The following is a 21,873-nucleotide window of genomic DNA, read 5'->3' on the forward strand; positions in this document are numbered from 1 at the left end:
ATGCAAGCAATGTGTGTGATATCACACTGATACAACTCCCCCAATGTCTTTACTTCTTTCTTTTTTTTTATTGTCACTTTAATCAATTCTTCATCAGGATTTTTTTTTCTAGTGGGATTGGTAACAGATATTGCATACAATTTATCATGGACAAAGCGTCTGAACTATCATTAAAATGGGCAAACAAAGATATTTTAGGGTATATTTTCAGCAATTATTCAGACAAGGTTTTGCAAAACATGTTATAATTATACAGTGCGTCCCAGAAAAAACGAAACCGAGATTAAGCGACGATTTATCATAACTTAATCACAAATACAATAGACAAATGACCTACCAATGTAAAGCTTAGAATCTCCTCTTTCATCTGATATTACTTAGATTATTCCCCATTCACGCATGAGTGAGCAAACACAATTTGAAGAAAGGATACCAATAACTCATTTGGCGGGGGGTATCTGAATTTCAAAAAGAAAATCACATACCTAAAAAGTTCTATATCTGCTCTTTTATTTGATACCTTAATAAAAAAAAATGGTCGAGAAGTAAAAAAGTTATGTTCCCTCGAAACAATGCTTGTATTTCAATAATTTCATTAAATAAACGTGTTTTCACCAATTTCCCACTGAAGCTATCGCATGGTTAACAAAAGACTTAATGCATGGCTGATCATCAACAAAACGGAGTGTCGAGTGAGTTTGAACGCTAGCCTGTAAAACCTCTTCATTTTATGAAATTATTGAAATTCAAGCCTTATTTTAAATAACCAGAACTTTGTTATTTCTCGACCATTTTCTGTAATTGAGGTATCACATTAAAGAGCAGATATTGAACTTTTTAAAAATGTGGTTTTCTTTTTGAAACCCAGATACAGCCCGCCAAATGGCTTTTTGGTATCCCCTTTTCAAATTGTTTTTGCTCACTCATGCGTGACTGAGAAATAATCTTAGTAATTTCAGATGAAAGAGGAGATTCTAAGCTTTACAATGCTAGGTCATTTGTCTATTGTATTTGTGATTAAGTTATGATAAATCATCGATAAATCTCGGTTTCGTTTTTTGTGGGACGCACTGTACATCTAAGTCAAACGTTTTCTGTGTTCCCAAGAGATTGGACTTAATGCCGTCTCAGATGTATATTTAAATGAAGTGGACATCCCCATATCAGGTTATTTAAAAACAAAATTAATGAATATATATTGTAATATGCTCCATAGAAATATTGCATCTCTCACGTCATGATAGTTACTCATTGCAAAGGCTGTTCAATTCAAGGCCCTGTCACATCGTTCCATGCAAGCCTTGCAGGTGATTGCCCGCAACTCACCCGCAACAAAGATACTGTCAACGTGGGCGACCTGCGGGTAGCAAAAATGGCTACCTGAAAGTCACACGCAAGGCTTGCATGCAACAATGTGACAGGGCCTTTATCTGTATACTACATGTATATATCTACTCACTGACACATCTTCAATACAAGGCAACAAAGTGACCAGGGGCCCGTCTTACAAAGAGTTACAATTGATCCAATCAATCGTAACTCTATGGAAATCCATCAGGGTCATAAATTTTTCTACAGGAAATTTGCAATGTCCTTTGTAAACAAAGAGAAATACAGTGAATGTTTAACAAAACAATGCATAAATATACATCATAGCTAGAAAATATTTTGAACAAACATGCATAATACATGTTGACGTTGCTGGCCGTGCATAGTTGCGATTGATCGGATCAATGGCAACTCTTTGTAAGACGGGGCCCAGATTTCCACTCCAGATTCTAAAGCACAAATTCTTTGTTTTCTCCATTCATTTGGTCTTTATTCTGCATCCGTCTGTAATATGAATCCGTATACTATAAAAGTGTGGAATGGCTGGGCATGTGATGCAGCCACATGAAATCGAAAATGTCGTTGCATTTTACGACATGAATACAGTATGAATGCATTAATCTCGAGTGCGTACATATCCAGAAGTATCATTTCTTATTTTTCTTTTACATAGAAATTAGTTACTGGCATTAAAAGCTGAATATGGTGTACATCTAGTCATCTACATTTGAAGAACTCACTTGCAAAAGGGGTTAGGTCCATTTTTCATCAAAATTGATTTTCATGTCTCAATGTATAGATTTTTAGTAGCTCTATAAGATGATACCAAAGAAAATTTGAAATTCTTATTAAAAAGTGAACTAAAATGGCAAAGAAAAATCACTTTTTTTTTTTAAAGGGGTTAGGTCCACACTGATTTTTTTTGGGGAAAGAATATCTTAAAAAATATGAAGACAGGTAGATTTCTCTTATACCCAATTTTATGTTCTCATGGTAGGGCATCATGAAAATTCAGTTTCGCATAAGAATATTGCAATCATATGGGAGAATTCAAAAAATGATTTTCTTGGAGAGGACCTAACCCCTTTTGCAACCAAACTCTTCTGAAGAAATCATTTGTCAAAAGGGGTTAGGTACATTTTTTTCATAAATTTTATTTTTTTCTGTCTCTAAACCTCTAAATTTTTGGTCATTCTGATGATACCAAAGACAATTTAAAATTCAAATGAAAACGTGAATGAAAGTGGCAAAGAAAAATCACTTTTTTAATCAAAAGAGATTGGATTCATTTTAGTTTACTTGCAAAAGGGGTTAGGTCCACAATGATAATTTTTAAAAAGATATATAGAAAAAAATTAAGACAGGTAGATTTTTTTATACCCAATTTTATGTTCACATGATAGGGTAGTACATGAGAATAAAAAACAGTCTTCTCGGAATGGTCCAAAGTGGACCTAACCCCTTTTGCAACTAAACTTCATTTATTGAAATGCATCAATAACATAAATTTAAGAAGCTCTATTTAATTCATTTTGTTTTGATTCTAGTACATTCATTTTGATAGATTGTCTAGAAAAATAGGGTTTATGAATTAATGTTATATTACATTGCTGCATTCTTAGCATTATATTGGACCATATATTTTGATTTTTTTTCAAAGCAAATCAATTGCTTTAAATTCAAGTGACTGGGCTATTTTCAGATGTTTCAATTTAACTGAAGTGATATTAACAGTTAATTTCAGTAAGGAACTTTATGAAATGAATATCAATTTTCTAAAAGTCTCAATTTAATATGTAAGTAATGAAACGTAGATCTAGGAATTTTAAAAATTGAATTGATAATTAAATCATAATTTATCAAGTTGATGGAATTAATATTTAAAGAAAATTGATTTCAATCTTTGAAATCCATTCATTGGATCCTGAATGTGAAGCTTAACTTCAAAACTACTTGTAACAACTCGTACACATTTCCAGTATTTTTCAAGATACTTGTATGAATTTTATGTGATATGGAATCACTGTACTACCAAGTCTTGTGTCCTAGGCTAATCCCAGATACTGATATTTATGTGTGAAAGATGTACATGAATCTTGTAAAGATCAAAAGATTGTTATTTTATTTTGATTTCATGCTGTCAAATATTTGTAAAGAAGCTTGTATGTAACAAAATTATGTTTAAAAGAGGTGTATATACCGTACATTGCAAATAAAACCAAAACATTACTTCAGATTTTGAGTTTCGATCAATTTTTTTTTCCTTCAGCTCTGTACTTTTATTCTGTCAAGTTATGAGGTGTGAAAATGTCTTTTGCCTTTTTAATTGTTGGTTGCACAAAAAGAATAAGACTCCTAATAGATATTGGCATAAAATGAACTTTGTCAAAAGTTGCGCAGGTTTTGCCAACTTACATGTATGACATCACATCACCAATGCAAGCAAGGCAATGGCTTCAGCCTCTAAGACGGCGACATGATGACAGCAATGCATATTGCAAAGTATATTGGTGAAAAATATTAAGAAATCAGAGATGCAAACCTTTAAAGGATGGTTACTTTGAACATTGACCACTTTTTTTCAGGAGCAAATTTGGGTCTCTCAGGAACACATGCCGGTACAGTACAGTGGCATTTAAACAAATATACAATACACATGCAAAACACAATCATAATTAGTGTATTTTCAACTTACAATCGGAATAAATTTCATACAGACATGCATGATAAAATCTATTAAAGAAATGCGTGCACTTTGTGTGCCACTAAACACGTTTGTATAAAGCAGTACAGTACATAGAAGGCCGGCTCAGTGCGTAATAGCTTGTGCGTACAAAGACTCAAGCGATGCGCATGTAGCAGCCTACATGTATCCATCTTTGGTTTTCCATTACATGTTGGGCATTGTGATTACCTGGCATGATCATGGGAAGGGTTGCAGGATGTGTTACTGAGCCTATCCATGATGCGAGCTAACCAACCTTCTAAATATCCCCTCTGGCCGACACTTCCTAATAGAGAACTGTAAGATGATCTTAGGCAATGTCACAGGATATAGTTCTGGGTCTGCTCAGTTTTAGATAATCATTCCCTACATGTACAATATCTCTTTGGGCCTACATTCTAGGGATGAAGAAGGTAAACTACAGGATGATGCTGGGGTAGTTGCAGTAGGTGAGTCTTTAGATTGTCCATCCAGGCAGTTATCTGATCATCCTGTCTCTTGCTCAACACAATTTCTGGTCTGGCTCGCACCTATGGGAAAAACAAATAACAAATGTATCTTGCTATTATAAAGGTAACATGTCAGATGTCTGTAGCACAGTCAAGTGGCATCCTTATAGCGGGATTTCTGTCAAAAGACACAGCACAGAATTTGGCAGGAATCTGGCTATGAGGATGCTACATGTCTTTTCATTGCAGCTTTCCTGCAGTCCCCATTGCTTTATTTATGGTGACTGTGATGATTGTTTAATGAAAAGCTGCTGGCAGGATTCCTGCAGAAAAGATGGGAATGACTTTTGGACAAGTTGCCTCAACAGAGTCCTTAGTATTTGTAAGTTCAATGGAGAAGCATCAATCGGAATACATGCTGGGAAATTAAAGCATTACATAAACCAGCGCTTCTCAAACGGTGGGCCGCGTAGCTCTCTCAGGTGGCCCCAAGAAGCTCCCGAGGGAGAAAAAATAGGAGTATTTCACAGACCTGTCCGAACATGGCATGTCCAAACATGGTACGTCCGATCAATCTACGTGGGTCAAACAAAACTAAAGCACGCTTAGGTATCACACATGTTGCAAAGAATGCACATGCACACTATGATGTGCATGTATATGTAGTTAATTGTCGCCCATTTACCGGACAGTTGCGAATGTAGATTAGTTCTCAAACTGTTTGTTTCGAATGTGCTTCAGAGCTTTGTGTTCATATTTCATGAAATTTTTTTTTATCAAAATGGACGTTTTCTTAATTTTGGTAGGTGAGCCTCGAAAAAAATTCTGAGAGTCAAAGTGGTCCTAGAGTAAAAAAGGTTGAGAAGCGCTGATGTTCAGTGAACCATGTCAGCCTGCCTTGAAATTTAACCATACAGGTTTCTTGTACAAACACATTGCAGCGTGATCTAATCAAAATAGTGAAACAATGGGAGTAGGGTTAACAAGACTTGAATTGTTCTTCCCCTGCCAACACTTTTCCTCCAAGACAAAGCCGCTACAACTATGAGGAATGTTAAAATGCCACTATCTAATTGTGATGTGGAATGTATATCTACTATGAGAGGTATAGCCGGCTAATTTTTGTTCTTTTCCCAGTTGTCACAACTTCTCACTTTATAATGGACAAATAACTTACTGCATTCAGTAGATGTTGAATGGCAGTTACTTGTTGCCCGTCATGCTGAGTGGGCTCCGTATTGAAGATAGATATCAGTAAGCTATCCACATGGTGCTGCTTCACATAGCTTTGTATGTTTCCCTGTATCAAGAACTGATTAAGAAACCGGAAAAAAAAAAGATATATCCAAATATCTCAAACCCATTTATAGCTGTATACATTGTTCTTAACTTGATCTAAAATGAAATGTTTCAAAAAGGTTTACACATGCACTGTACAGAGTGAGTCAGAAAAAAGTCCCACTTTTGTAAAGTTGAATTGTTTAAAATATGAATATTTAATCATTAGTTTCATGATATGTCTTGTTAAAGATATCCTCCCAGTACATTCAGGTACCTTTTTCATTTGATCCCCTGGACGCATGACTGAACAGCGGACAATCTTTTAATAGAAGACTGTCAGATCTCACTTGCGCCAAGTTACAGGGTGGGGAATAAAACACTCTTTTGAACAAAGACAGTCCGACAGACTGAAACACACACACACACGTACGCACACACAAACACACACACATGCACACGCACTGGCAGACCCACTCAAACATGCACACACAAGCACACGCACACACACACACACAGACACACAAGCACACAATTACTGCAAACGTCGGTGAATAAAAACACAAACAATTAAAAGGGAATTTTTGTATTTGTTGAGGTAGTTTATTGTGGTTCAACAATGAATCTGTTTCCCCCAAAGTTCTCCATGGTCTCCATCCTCCGTACTCAATCCTCGACATGTCCGCCATTTCTCCTGATGCACAGTTGTGCTCGGCGAAGCATTCCTTGACAAGCTCGCCGAATCAGGTTCCCATCTTGGCGTACCATGTCTGTCTCGTCCACGATTCTCCTCCGAAGCTACTCGATGTTTGCAGGTGGGCTGCTGAAGATCCTTGACTTCAAGTGCCCCCACAAGAAGAAGTCAAGAGTGAGATCCGGTGATCTTGGGGGCCACTCAACCTCCTCATTCAGCGAAATCACTCTGTTGCCAAAGAGCTGATGTGTGTGTGTGTGTGTGAGCATGCCAGTCTGTCTGTCTGACTGTCTTTGTCTAAAGCACTGTTTTATTCATCATCCAGTAACTTGGCGCAAGTGAGATCTGACAGTCTTCTAAAGATTGTCCGATGTTCAGTCATGCGTGCACGGGATCAAATGAAAATGGTACCTGAATGTATTTGGAGGATACCTCTATCAAGACATATCATGAAACTAATTATTAAATATTCGTATTTTAAACAATTCAACTTTACAAAAGTGGGACATTTTTTCTGACTCACTCTGTATAACCGATCATGTGTTTGTAGGAATGAAAAACATGCAATTTTAGACTTTCCTAGACTTTATGACAAACTTGATATCTGCATGAAAAAGTCTCAGAACTGAATGTATGTCCAGCTGGCCTAATGTTATTTGCAACTGAAAGTTTATGAAATAATGATAATATATATGCAACACTCATATAGCACTTGATACAATGTGTATATTAAGCACTAAATACTATTACTCCGGCTTTAGCCCGGCCACCTTGATCAGGTGCACAAGCATTTAAGGACGTTCCACAGTTATGTTTGTGCGCATTATGATCTGCGCATAGTTTACACTCTGCGCGCTGACGTCACAATGGATGAACAGGTGATTAATTAGCTGCGGGTATGAGCTGAATTTTCTCATCTTCTGCACTTTAACTGCAGATCCGATGCGTTATTTCATGAAGCTAAATAAGGGAATTATTTCATGGACCATTAAAAAAAAATTCTCTACAATTTCAAAATACTTTACTCTGCAGTGCTACCAAGAATCACGGATATTACCCCGAGTTTAAATAAAATGGTAGAGTGGTTTCGATTTTTTCTTCACATAGATACAAAGCATTCGGCGCATTTTTGGTGTTTTAAAAAGCACATTTGCTCTAATAAAAATGCTGATAGTTTAAAAACAAGCACATGAACCCCCATGTTTTAATGTTTGTACCTCTCAGGTATACCTTCCTCTACAACTCTGCAAATTTTGGTGAAAATGACATGGATTTTGAATAAAGTGCAGCATTTATTGTACGTTTGTAGTTTGTTACTGAAAGTTTACATTTTTTAGATTGGGATTTTGTTATCTTTTACGCCATTTTTAAGAACTGACAGTGCTGTTAAAATTACAATTGCAAACAAATAGCACTATAAATAGATTCTCCATTCTAACGATACAATTATTAACTCTCTTGCAAAATTTGATGACTTTTTCATGTATTTTGACTGAGTAATAGAGGTTTAAACTCATTGTAGTAATCTTGGGCGGTCTAAAAATGCTAAATTCTTTTAAATGCGCAATTCTTAAGAACATCAATTTGGGTGAACTTTGAAGCTCTATAGCAAAAAATCAAGCACATGGACCTATGTTAATTTTTGCATATTTCGAATATTAAGGTTCTAAAGTATCTATGTGCAAAGTTTGGTGAAAATGACATGGATTTCACTTTAACTGTGGAACGTCCTTAAGGAATTCCTTCTATTAAACTGAGTACCCATTTACTGCACCTGTGTGAAGAGTGGCAAATATAAATGCCTTGCCAAAGGACGCATAGAAAAACTGCTCCTCAGCAATCAAATAAAGAAAAGTTGTCAGATTGCAAAACATGTTGGGACAAAAATATTGATGTGAAGATGGATTACCAGTTGACAATAATTGCTGACAGAATAAATATACATACAAGGGTGATTAGTTCTGGAATGGCTTGGTTAACAGAGTTTGAATCTTGGTATAGCTCCACGATGCAGTTGATAAGCAGTTGGTTCCACGGCTGACTCAGTAGGTGCTGATCTATAGAGAAACAGCAATAAAATATGAATACTAGGCCCCCATCTTACAAACTGTTGTGATTGATCTGATCAATCTCGAGTGTAGAAAACCAGGGATGTCAATATCTAACAAGATGAATGCCTCTGGCCGTCTCACCTGCATCACGCGATTCAATATAGCAGCAGTGCTGATTTTGAAAACTACTATAACTCGCACAAGATGTTCAGTGATACTTGGTTACTCTTATTTCTACGTTTTATGAACTAGCTAGACCCATACACTTATAGAGATATGATGGTAATTCAACAAATACCCCCAACGTGGCCAAAGTTCATTGACCTTACATGACCTTTGACCTTGATCATGTGACCTGAAACTCGTACAGGATGTTCAGTGATACTTGATTACTCTTATGTCCAAGTTTCAAGAGAAAGATCCATCAACTTTCCAAGTTATGATGGTAATTCAACAGATACCCCCATTAAGCCAAAGTTCATTGACCTTTGACCTTGGTCATGTGACCTAAAATGCGCAAAGGATGTTCAGTGATACTTGATTACTCTTATGTCCAAGTTTTATGAACTAGACCAACACACTTTCAAAGTTATGGCGGTAATTCAACAAATACCCCAATTTGACCAAAGTTCATTGACCCTAAATGACCTTTGACCTTGATCATGTGACCTGAAACTTGCACAGGATGTTCAGTAATACTTGATTACTATTATGTCCAAGTTTCATGAATCAGATCCATAAACTTTTAAAGTTATGATGGTAAATCTACAGATACCCCCAATTCGGCCAAAGTTCATTGACCCTAAATGACCATTGACCTTGGTCATGTGACGTGAAACTCATGCAGGATGTTCAGTGATACTTGATTAACCTTATGTATAAGTTTCATGAACTAGGTCCATATATTTTCTAAGTTATGATGACATTTCAAAAACTTAACCTTAGGTTAAGATTTTGATGTTGATTCCCCCAACATGGTCTAAGTTCATTGACCCTAAATGACCATTGACCTTGGTCATGTGACGTGAAACTCATGCAGGATGTTCAGTAATACTTGATTAACCTTATGGCCAAGTTTCATGAACTAGGTCCATATACATATTAAGTTATGCTGTCATTTCAAAAACTTAACCTCAGGTTAAGATTTGGTGTTGACGCCGCCGCCGCCGCCGCCGTCGCCGCCGCCGCCGCCGTCGCCGCCGCCGTCGCCGCCGCCGTCGGAAAAGCGGCGCCTATAGTCTCACTCTGCTATGCAGGTGAGACAAAAATGTGTGTGTTCAAATTGTTGCTATTGACAATCAAAAAAAGTTCCTGGATGTAGCTCATGGCGTCTACTTGTTTGACCCAGTAACCTTGGTAGCCTGAAGGTAAGAATAGCATACAGCAAGAGGGATAAACACAAGGAGTAAGTTCTACAATTATTCCTCCTCCAAATGTAAGAAGAGATTGAGAACGTGGAAAAAACAGACACGACTAGACTCGGGCGAGTTATGGTACAAGTAGACCTGGGTACCATAACACAAAGGTTAGCGATTAATCGGACAATCGATTTTCACGATTGATTGTACATTGTAGTTATGGAATCAATCGTAGAAAATGTGTCTATGATCATTGCTAAGCTTTGTGTTACGGGCCCCAGAAGTTGTTGGGTCACACATCACTGACTATGAAGTAGAATTTCTTGATCAGTGCAAATTCATGCCATGCGCTGCATCCTGGAAGTTTTGGCTATTGTCGACAGTTAGAATTGTTTCTAAACATGACCATGCATGAATGCAACATTGTTTTATTCAATTAGTGGACTACCTTCAGTTTCCACAGGGTATGCGTGTACATTATGGAGAATTATGACATATTGCCAATGAAATTGTTAACTACAACAAATAGAAGAAATCATCATGTAAAATGTTAAACAAGGGTGCCACTCATTAGGCTTGAAAACAAAATTTGAAAATCATCTAGAATGACCCCTTTCCTACATGAAAAAGCAGTTTTCTATAGCTGAAAATATATTTAAAAGTCTGAATTCAGGCTTTAGTCTGAAAAAAGGTATTCCTGGGTTCCATAACACAAAACTTAGCAATCATCATACAACATTTATTTCTAACGATTGATTTGCATTGGCTACAATGTATAATTAATCGTGAAAATCAGGCGTATGATTAATTGCTAAACCTTATGTTACCAGACCTTCGTTATTATAAAAAGGGATCTAAAATTCAAGGTTTGGACAATTTCTGATTTATGATAAAATCTATACATAATGTTAAAGGGTCAGCTAATTACAATGCTTGTTCCTTTATTTTTTTTTTTTTTTGTGAGTCCAACTTATACTATTCGCTGCATTTCATTGATTTTTATTCAAAATTAAACAATTTAACATTAAAAATGCAAAATTTCCACTTTACTCAGACAATAAAACAAAATCGATATAGCACTGGACTTACTTGCTGTTGGATTCTTATCAGCTGACATGTTGATCATTGCTTTGATACAGATAACAGCTGCATGTAGTAATAGATCACTACCCTATGGTTGAAATACAATCACAGGAGATATACATCTATATTCAATCACCTTAAGGATCGTATAGGAAGATGATGAAAAACAACGGGAAGACCTGTTTTCTGAAGTCAGGTTTAACTTAGACCATGATCTAACTTTGTGCTAAAATTATGGGAAGCCAAATAAGTCAAAATTCTGTTTTCATTGAATGCTTCTAATGTTCACTGTGCTCTTTCCTAATTTTGTTATGATGAAGACAACTATCTTATTCATCCTTCCCAGACAATTAAGAATTATTTGAGACTAAAATGAGCTGATACAATCAACCTCTACTGTTACAGAATTATGCCACAACTGGCTTCCCATAGTTAAAGCACAACTTTAAACCAGAGTTTAAATTAAACCTGATCTCAGAATACGGGCCCAAGTGTTAACAGTGTCAGGATAGATAAATGGAAGAAAACAAATATAATACCAAGAAGATACCAGGAAATGAGAGGCTAGATGGTGAAGTGAAGGGGAGACAGAAATAATTGTAAATATGGGTTGATCTACAGGAGATGTGAACATACATGTATTCTATACATTAAGTTCCTTGAGAATCATAAATGTGACCGGCCACCCCAAAACTGACAATGACTTTCCTAAATTAATTTAGAGATTTTTTATTGAGCATCATAAAGCAAATCCCAATAAGCTTTGAAAGGATATATACATGTACATGTATCTTGTCGAAATGTATCAACAATAACAACACAAGTACTTGATTGAGTGTTGAAGAAAATTGGTGAGATTCAAAGAATAAGGAGAAAACAAGGATTGTAGTTTTGGGTTCACTCCAGCATGAGATGTGCATGTTGTGTGCAATCTCATTGGACCTTTTTCCAAGCAGTCTGGAAAAAAGTGATGTCAAAGAAACTCTAGTATCCTGTCTTTTGTTAAACTTTACGATTTCAAATTTTGACTGGATGAAAAGGAACTGCTTTCAGAAAAGCTTTTTTTTTTATTTTCACTTTTTTTAAGACAAAATTTCTATTTTGGCTATTTTCAGAGAACCTTCCCTGGCAACTTATTATTGTTTTGGGGATGGCTTTTTACAAATAATAAAAAAAGCATCGGCAGTGACAGGTGCATTGGATTAGAGGAGAGATACCAACAGAGTATCGAGATGGATCGATCTACATGAGATATGAACATATTCCTGCAGATTCCATAAGAGGGGCACAACATAATTATAACATATAATACAATTAGTTGATCGGTAGGAAGGGAAGGGGGACAATGGGACATACTGTAATACAGAATGATAAAGGAAGGAGAAAAGATCTTTATATAGGAAAAGGACTTTAAAACACAATATTCATTTAGAATTATCAAGAACTCAGAGAGCAATATCCATTTGGCAGATGTTCAATTAAGGGCAGAGAAAAGAATAAGAAAGTAAAGAGGGCTGATTTGGAAATAAACAGAATCCAATAGAAGTGAGTACATGCTTCATATAAATATTGATTTATAATTGTAACTTTATACACAGCTTCCTGAGGAACCCATGCTTTATGGTCGTGATTAAATGAGCTATCCTGTCATGTATCATTATATTCTTTAATCATTGTGCAAGTTCAAGAAAATCTTTGGGGTAAAGAGCTGCACTGAACAATTGTTGGAGGGGTATACTAATTTGTGTTTGATACTGTACTAATCAGATATTGTGTCAATCTTTACTTTAAGGAAAATCAAGAATTAAATGTGGCATATTATGTATATCTTTCTGAGGATCAATGTAAAACAAAGGGAAAGGAACATAGTAACAGATGATAATAAGGTATTGATACCACCTTTTTTTAAGGCAGTGACCAAAGAAGACTTGGAAGAAGCTAGCGATGGGAGAGAGTATAGGAGGGCTCGGTTGAGGGAGGAGGATGCACCAAATAAAGGGGAGGGAGAGGGCAATCTCTGTGAGAGGTGGATCTGGCCATCCCTGCAGTCGGGGACTAAACCGGATATAAAACCTGCAGTGGCGGACCGTGACCCGGAGGAGACAATTGATTGGAGGGGCACTGTATTGTTTATGAACAATGCTGTACCCCTCCAATGCTTTGTCTCCTCCGGGTCACGGTCCGCCACTGAAAACCTGGATGGTTGACTGACTGACTGACCTGCAATATAACATTCTGTAAAGAGGCAAAGACATTCCTCAAGGTGTGACAGGTCACAGGGAGTCCCAGGTCTTCTTCTTCCAGGAGCTGTCTTCTCTTGTCAGAGCAAACCTTGATAAGGGATGGCTCTCTCCGCTCACATGATGAGGATGAGGAGGATGACAATGAAAGCTCTTTTTGTGAGGTGGATGACAGGAACAATGCTGTCCACAGCTGTATGCTTGCCACTGTTTAAAAATAATAACATTAGTAAAATTTGCTGCTCCTGTGCAAGAGAAAATTTACTTCCTGATTATTGATAAAAATTATCTGATTTGATAAGAATTGTTTGATATCCCCAAACTCACATTAAGCTCTAGCCCAATCTATATCATGTTCTGACAAAATGGGACAATGGGCCCGACCTTATTCTAATGATTGTATTATACGATATACTCTCAAGAAATTCAAATGTTGTGCAGACGCACTGCTGATATAATCATGTTATCATTACATCATAATTCCTAAGTAATAAAACTGTTGTTTTATCATGGGTTCGAATGTGCATATCTGATGAATGAAAATCAAATGCAAACTGATCAACAGGAATTCGTTAGGAAGGTGGCAACCAAAAGTTTCCAGTATCTGCTGCAATCACATCACTTTAACTTTGCAAATAGGATACAGATGAGCTTTGCTATGCAATATCTGAACATGTCTCAATGGTCCAAGCATTAAGCTTGAAGGTCAATTAATTCAAATCAATTACTGTACTTACATTGCTGGATTTCTTTTGAAGAGCATGACATCAACCGCAGTAGAACATCTTCCTTGAGATTTACTTTCTGGCTGACCTATGACAGAGACATTCACGAAAAGAGTATTTTAGGATTCTATATTCTCATGGCAATATTATTCAACCAAATTTCAATCCAACACAAGTATTGCATGCATTCAAAATGGAATTAAATATATACATGTCTTAACCTTTTTTTTAATAAATTAAAAACAAGTTGAAACTTGCGAATGTGATATTGCTAGCCTAGCAACAGTTCTCTTCTATGAGTAAGAAAATATAGTTTGAAATTTCATTTTATTACACATAATAAATTTATGAAGCCTCGCTTGTTAAGTCTTAATTCTGCAATCTGTACTGTCTTTTAAAATGAGAATTTCAGAATATCTAAATTGTACTATGGAATACGAATCATATCATATTTACATGCCATGAACTAAGTCCAAAGAAATACTGAGTAAGAACATGGGAGGAAATTAAAGCCTATTTTACGAGAAGGGGAACATTTGGAGTACAGACGACAAAAAGTACGAAAAGCATACATGACCACCTCATGAATATGTGTAAACAAGTGAAAGGAAAAAAGAGATGAGTGTTGATTATTACCTTCATGTTGTAATGTTTCTGATAGATAGTGAGGTGTGCAAGTAGATTTAGAGCACAGCAATGAATGCCAAGATGAACTGATAACGCTGGCTTCATGTTACATTGGCGCTCGAGACACATCAGAATAGCTCCATTGGATACGATTAATGATACCACTAGAAAGATAATCATCAATATTTTGTAACTGCGTCCATTTGATCAAACACACTACTGATCAAACATACACGAATTCATGGAAAATTTGACATACTGAATTCTATGCATATATAATATGGTATGCAAAGTAACATGCATTATATATTTTATTACATGCTTCTACTGAGGGTCCAATCAGCAGAATTGCTTTAAAACATTGAACAATTTTCTAAAATCTGTCTTCATCTCATCATATATTGTAAACTTATTCATGTATATATCAACTCCTTTGAGATGTTGCATCCCTTTGCGTCTCAGAATAGTTAACTAGACAAATGTAATATAAATTATAATTTGTTTCATTATTATTATTATAACTGTGACATAATAAATCATGAAGTTTTCTCTTGGTGGCAGTTTGAAGGTGTGAATAAGTTATGCATGGCATACATGTAGCATTAGGAACTGCATACAAGCCCTAAGGCAACCCCCCCCCCCCAAAAAAAAAAAAAAATGAATACATAAATGAATAAGTACAATAAAATAAACATCTGTGTGCGAACTGACCGACCCTTTTCAAACCGGCCGACTTATATTTTTCTATTCAAATTAGCTGCTCCCCCCTTCACAAAAAAATTTGCTGGCCAACTTTAATTAATTTTCATTGTTTTTCACTACTTTTTATTTCACTGGTGAATGATACAATAGAGTACAGCATCCATGATATGGAGGGGAAAAAAGAAAAACCCAACCATGTTTTACCTCCATAATAGCAAAAAAATCATAATAATAATTATTTTTAGTCTTAACCCTAAGTCAAAACTTACCTCTACTTTCACCATGCCTTGCAGTCTGAACAAGCAGATCCAGCAAGAAATTCAGGCTAGAATAAATCACATCATCACTGTTTTCTGCATTCTTTGTAAGAACATTGATGACTGAAAATTAATGCAAAGGGAGAAAAAGATTTATTTCAATATCACTCATTGAAAAAGGCGTAGACATATCTGCAAAATTTGGTATGCAAGGAGATTCTTGCATATCCTTTTTTTTGGGGGGGGGGTTAATTTTAAAGACACAAGATATTGTGAAAGACGTGGAATGGTTGTTAATCTTTGTTCTTTCCTACAATACATGTATTTTCTGTACAATGTTTGCTCTTATGAAAACAATGTCTTTGGGAGTAGAATTGCTGAATTCTTGACACTGCTAAACAACTGTTATCATGAGAGAAAATATATATTTCAGGTATATAATTTGACCTTTGACCTCGTGACCCTAAATATCATGAAAAAGTCAACCATCTAAAATGCATACAATACAAAGTTCGAAGCTGATCCCTTAAATAGTTGTCAGGTATCATGAGAAATGTAAATTGAAAAGATAGACAGCAAAACCTCAGACAATGACCTATGGTGTGGGGAGGCAAAAAATAAAAATAAAACAAGGAAAAAACAGAAAAAAAACAAATAGGGTAAGAGGGAGGAAATTACAGTTTCACCATGCATTTTTGTGGATTTTCAGTTCATACCCCATTGCCATTCATTTGTTTCAACTATTGTCATATGTGCCAATTTTTTATTTCAGCATTACCACTGTTTGTATTTCTGATTTTCTGTGGATATCTTTGCTTTTTTTTTAAATCTTCCTCATCTGTATATGATTTGGTCTCATTGTGTTCTTTTACAAATTTTGGATATAAATACTTGAATTGAAACTTAAAAGTAGTATGCAATGTGACAGGGAAGTAATTATTTCAAATAACAATCATTTTTATTAACTATTAAGATGATGAAGAAAATAGTTTAAGATGATGTTACCTACCGTGATAGATAATCTTGAGATCAATCTCCTCAAGGGTTGTTGATGGGTAATTCTGGTAAAGTGCACATAGGACCTCTAATATACACCCTAGGTCTGCACCTTTAAAGATATAATAATAAATAATAATAATAAATTGGTACTTATATAGCGCATAATCAATTAAAATAGCTCTATGCGCTCAATACAAATTGCTCTCCAATATTACAATAACACTACAACAAAAATAAGTATATTTTCAAATGTCTTTTAAACGATTCAACAGAAGTACATGATCGAAGGTGAATTGGTAAACTATTCCATAATTATAATATAATACAACAAGGATATATCGTGGCTGGTCTGATAAAACCTCATAATTAAACATTTAAATATTTTGATGACAGCTCAGAATAAGCTGGATTTTAGAGTTGTAACATGGGTAGCTACCTTTTTGCCTCAAAAGAGTCCTTCACAGGTATCGGTCAACCCAGGTATCAGGAGACTGTTTTCAGAGAATATGAGAATGCTACCATTGTTATACAGTGCGTCCCAGAAAAAACGAAACCGAGATTAAGCGATGATTTATCATAACTTAATCACAAATACAATAGACAAATGACCTACCAATGTAAAGCTTAGAATCTCTTCTTTCATCTGATATTACTTAGATTATTCCTCATTCACGCATGAGTGAGCAAAAACAATTTGAAGAAAGTATACCAAAAACTCATTTGGCGGGGGGTATCTGCATGGGCGGAAATCCCAGGGGGACAGGGGGGACGTGTCCCCCCTACCAAAAATAGTAGGGGGGACACAATATCAAATGTCCCCCCTACTATTTTTGGTCTTTTATGATGGAGAAAAATGCACCATTCACATTCGAAATAATACATGTATTTTGGACTAATCTTTCATGTCACTATATTAAATTTTCGCTCGCGCTTCGCGCTCGCATTGCCTGTCAGGTGATTTTTCAATATGGAGCTTAAATATCAAGTTTGGAAGTCAATATACATTACACATTTCACCTCAGAAATCGAACTTTCATTATTTTGTGTGACTTACAAACTGATTTTTAAAAAGTGCTCTGTAAAAGTGACAGCTTCATGGTCTGAATATTGAAATTTTCTGCTATCACTGAGCGCTCGCAAATTTTGATTTATTTAGTACCTATTATTTTTGTGTATTCCATTTAGTTTGAAAAAAAAAATCAAGTCTGATTGTCAAAACGTATCAGATAGCGCTGGCTACTCGCTCGCATTTCAATTGGCGATTTATGTATGTCTCAATATTGATTTTCATGACAGTTTATCAAAGATTTTGGCTCGCGATTTGCGCTCGCATTAATGGTTAAAAAATATTTTGACTGATGCATTCTATTCATAATTACAAAATTGCTTGAAATATCCAGTTTTCAGGCCATAATATCATCAGATTTCTCGCCCTCATTAGGCATTGATAAATAAGATATTAATAATTTAACGATTAAATTGTCCAATTAAATTGTTTCATCTCGTGCGTAGCAAGAGGAATAGGAAGATAGTCACCATTTTCATATGACATGTCCCAAGGATGTCCCGGTCCTACGTCAAAACTCAAATAACAATGAAAAATATCAGCTCTTTATTAAGTGCGATCCATATCCACCTCACAATTTTCCTACAAAGTGCTTGAAATATATAGCTGAAATTGACTCTTTTTCAGATTTTTCATGATAAAAGAGGTGTAGAATGCCTAGATTCTAGGTCTAAATCTGAAACACGCGCATGTTTATTCAGATATTCAACTTGTTCTCTATTTAAATCATTATCCAGTTTCAGATCACAATATCAAAAATTTTCTGCTTGCGCTTTGTGCTCGCATTATTAATGTAGAAAGATTCCCTATTACTCATCCTTTTCATGATTTACAAAACATGAATAGAGTGTCCCGTTTTTAGGTCTAATCTCGAATTTTTCTGCTCGCGCTTCGCTTGCATCAATTGGTTAGTTATATAGCTACCCTCTTTACGATTACAAAAATTGATTAAAATTTTCGATTCTTTTTGTAGAAATGTCAACAATTTTTGCTAGCATTATTTGATTGTTGAAATATGTAACGTCTTCATGGCTAAGTGCAAGCAGTCCTTAACAAGTACCTTTTCGATCAGTTCAAATAAAAAAAAAACATTTTATGGCTGCACGCTGCACTCGCATTATTAATGTAAGAACCGGGTGTAAGGAAGGCCCCCAATTACTCATCCTTTTCATGATTTACAAAACATGAATAGAGTGTCTCGTTCTTAGATCTAAATCTCAAAATTTTCCGCTCGCGCTTCGCGTTCGCATCAATTGTTTAGTTATATACCTATTATATGTTTCAGTTACAAAAAGTGCTTAGAATTTCCATTCTTTAGGCAAAAATTTCAAAAAAATTTAAGCTGGCGCTTCGCGCTCGCATTATTTGATTGTTGAAATATGTAACGTATTCATGGCTAACCTTTTCCATCAGTTAGCATCTGCTCGCACTTCGCGTTCGAAGTTATTATCTAGTTGCATATACATCTTTTTCAGGATAACAAACATTGCCCAGAATGTTCAAATTTTAGGAAAAAATACATCGCGCTCGCATTATATAGATAAGGATTATGATATTATATATTTATGTTGAATTATGAGAATAAAGCTAAAAAGTGGCCATGAGGACTACTCCTTCAATGAAACAAACAAAAATAATCTTCGAGCGGCCGATTGGGGAATTAACATATGGCTGAAAAAAAAAAAATTTGCCCCCCCCCATTGGCGAATGCTGGATCCGCCCCTGTTTAATTTGTCCCCCCTACCTTTCGGGACAGATTTCCGCCCATGGGTATCTGAATTTCAAAAAGAAAATCACATTCCTAAAAAGTTCAAAATCTGCTCTTTTATTTGATACCTTAATCACAAAAAATGGTCGAGAAGTGAAAAAGTTATGTTCCCTCGAAACAATGCTTGTATTTCCATAATTTCATTAAATAAACTTGTTTTCACCGGTTTCACACAGAAGCTATCGCATGGTTAACAAAAGACTTGATGCATGGCTGATCGTCAACCAAACGGAGTGTCAAGTGAGTTTGAACGCGAGCCTGTAGAACCTCTTCATTTTATGAAATTATTGAAATTCAAGCCTTATTTCAAATAACTAGAACTTTGTTATTTCTTGACAATTTTCTTTAATTGAGGTATCAAATTAAAGAGCAGATATCGAACTTTTTAAAAATGTGGTTTTCTTTTTGAAACCCAGATACAGCCCGCCAAATGACTTTTTGGTATCCCCTCTTCAAATTGTTTTTGCTCACTCATGCGTAAATGAGAAATAATCTAAGTAATTTCAGATGAAGGAGGAGATTCTAAGCTTTACAATGGTAGGTCATTTGTCTATTGCATTTGTGATCAAGTTATGATAAATCATCGATAAATCTCAGTTTCGTTTTTTGTGGGACGCACTGTATTTTTGAAATACAGCCTTTTCTAAGCTGCCCTTAGAATTTTTACATTTTGAGATACCAGGATTTATCAGCCCAGCCACGATTTACGACATGCCACCACGTCGCCCAATATGATGTTTTTAGTATTTTATTGAGCTTTCAAAGCACATCCTAACCTTTATAAAGATTGTCAATACTTGATCAAGAATAACCAACACAAGTTACTTGATTGAGTGTGGAAGAAATTCATTGAGCTTCAAAAATAAGTAGAAAACAATGCTTGAAGATTCTCATTCACACAAGCATGAAATTTGCACGCTGCACAATTTCAGTGAAACTTCTGAAAAAGTTGGGAAGAAGAAACTCTTATATTTGTATCTCGTCTTTTATTTAGCTTTGAAGCTTCAGAGTTTGACAGTATAAAGAGTAAGAATTTATAAGCTAATTTCATGATTTCTACATGTACTTTATGGAGACCAAATTGAAATTTCGGCTATTTACAGAGAACCTTCACTGGCAACATATTGTTGATTTTAGGTGGCTGGCCACATATGGTAGTATGAACATATCTATATACCCCCAATATTAGTTATTCAAATTGAAATGAATACATGAATGTTTATCAAATACATGAGTCATGACCTGATGGAATGTATTAAAGTTGTAGTACAATTGAAAAAAATCCTTCATATGTAAGAGGCAAGAAAAGAAAAAGCAAAATACCCCTATCTAAAGGATGGGGACATTTGGTAACTATACAAGAGATATTCCCTTTATCATAACTTATTCAGGAAGCATACAAATAAAATCTTATTTTGTTTATCATATTTCATTCTTGTGATGATCTTGATTTATAATTCATACAGCAGCTTTGTAATTGTGTCAAACATAAACTGGAACAATAAGACTTCTTAAACCCATCAAAACTGTCCTTATGCCAAACCTATGTGACATGGAGTAAATACCAGTTTGTATTGTTGAATCTTTCATAGAGCAAGCTTGTAGTAGATCTGGCATCCTCTTCTTAATCCTCTCCATATCTTGGGTATCATCAATGGTTTGGTGTGCAGAGAGCAATTGTTTGATGAGACTAGCACACTTACGACTAGTTGGATGTAATGCATGCTTCAGCATATCCTAACAACACAAAGGCATACAGGATACAAATATGAATAAATACAGTAATGGAAATGATATAATTCTTGTCTTAATTGCAATTGTTACAGATTGTGTCCTAGAAAATACAAATAAAACATTATTGAAGGTATATCATAACCCGATTACAAATATAATGACAAGTGACACATCATTGTATTACTAATTGTTGCAAGACACTTGCAATTGATTAAAAGTCAGTTCTAGGTCCCTAAATCAATCATATTTCTTGCAATTGGTAAATGTTATGCTTCTCGCATAGTATAAACTAGTTGCTTTCATAAAAATTTATCAATCACTCATAAATTTACAACTGAAATTTGCAATTGATTGCAAATATTTTATGGCAATTAAAACCCCCTTAGATCCCCTTTCTTTCATCTGATAAAATTGACATGTCTCATCATTCACGCATGAGTGAGCAAAAAAATTGAAGGACATCAAAAAGTCATTTGGCAGACAGTATTTGCAATTTAAAAAGAATATCACACAAAGTTAAAGCTCCAAATCTAATCTTCAACTTGGTACATCAATCAAAGAAAATAACCAAGGATTCACAAAGTTCTGTTCAGTTAAATGCTTGCATTTCATAATTTTGTAAAGAATTGCCTAACATAGTGTTCTGTATGACTGATTGTGAACAAAAATTAATAATGCATAAGCCCACCTAGCCTGTAAACTTTCTTTTTTAAATAGAATTATGGAATTTATGGAAATGTTTCGCCAACATACGGAAGTAACAATATATTATTAATAACAATACTAAT

The 21,873-nt window shown here is 35.3% G+C and overlaps 1 protein-coding gene across 1 annotated transcript in view; it reads right to left on the minus strand.

Annotated features, from left to right (window-relative positions):
* Positions 1-3,856: 3,856 nt before the first annotated feature.
* The window catches only part of LOC129269158 (meiosis inhibitor protein 1-like), a 37,309-nt gene continuing 19,292 nt past the window's right edge, over positions 3,857-21,873 (minus strand). Inside the window, exons 14-23 of the mRNA XM_064105407.1 lie at positions 20,917-21,088; positions 16,528-16,626; positions 15,531-15,641; positions 14,569-14,723; positions 13,945-14,020; positions 13,188-13,414; positions 10,974-11,055; positions 8,423-8,532; positions 5,681-5,815; positions 3,857-4,584 (exon numbers count right to left, since the gene is read on the minus strand). Coding sequence (XP_063961477.1) covers positions 4,453-4,584; positions 5,681-5,815; positions 8,423-8,532; positions 10,974-11,055; positions 13,188-13,414; positions 13,945-14,020; positions 14,569-14,723; positions 15,531-15,641; positions 16,528-16,626; positions 20,917-21,088 — 1,299 coding nt within the window. The 3' untranslated portion in view covers positions 3,857-4,452. The remainder of the gene's footprint in view (positions 4,585-5,680; positions 5,816-8,422; positions 8,533-10,973; positions 11,056-13,187; positions 13,415-13,944; positions 14,021-14,568; positions 14,724-15,530; positions 15,642-16,527; positions 16,627-20,916; positions 21,089-21,873) is intronic.

The sequence above is a fragment of the Lytechinus pictus genome, chromosome 10 (assembly GCF_037042905.1).
Source record: "Lytechinus pictus isolate F3 Inbred chromosome 10, Lp3.0, whole genome shotgun sequence".
NCBI classification, from domain to species: Eukaryota; Metazoa; Echinodermata; class Echinoidea; order Temnopleuroida; family Toxopneustidae; genus Lytechinus; species Lytechinus pictus.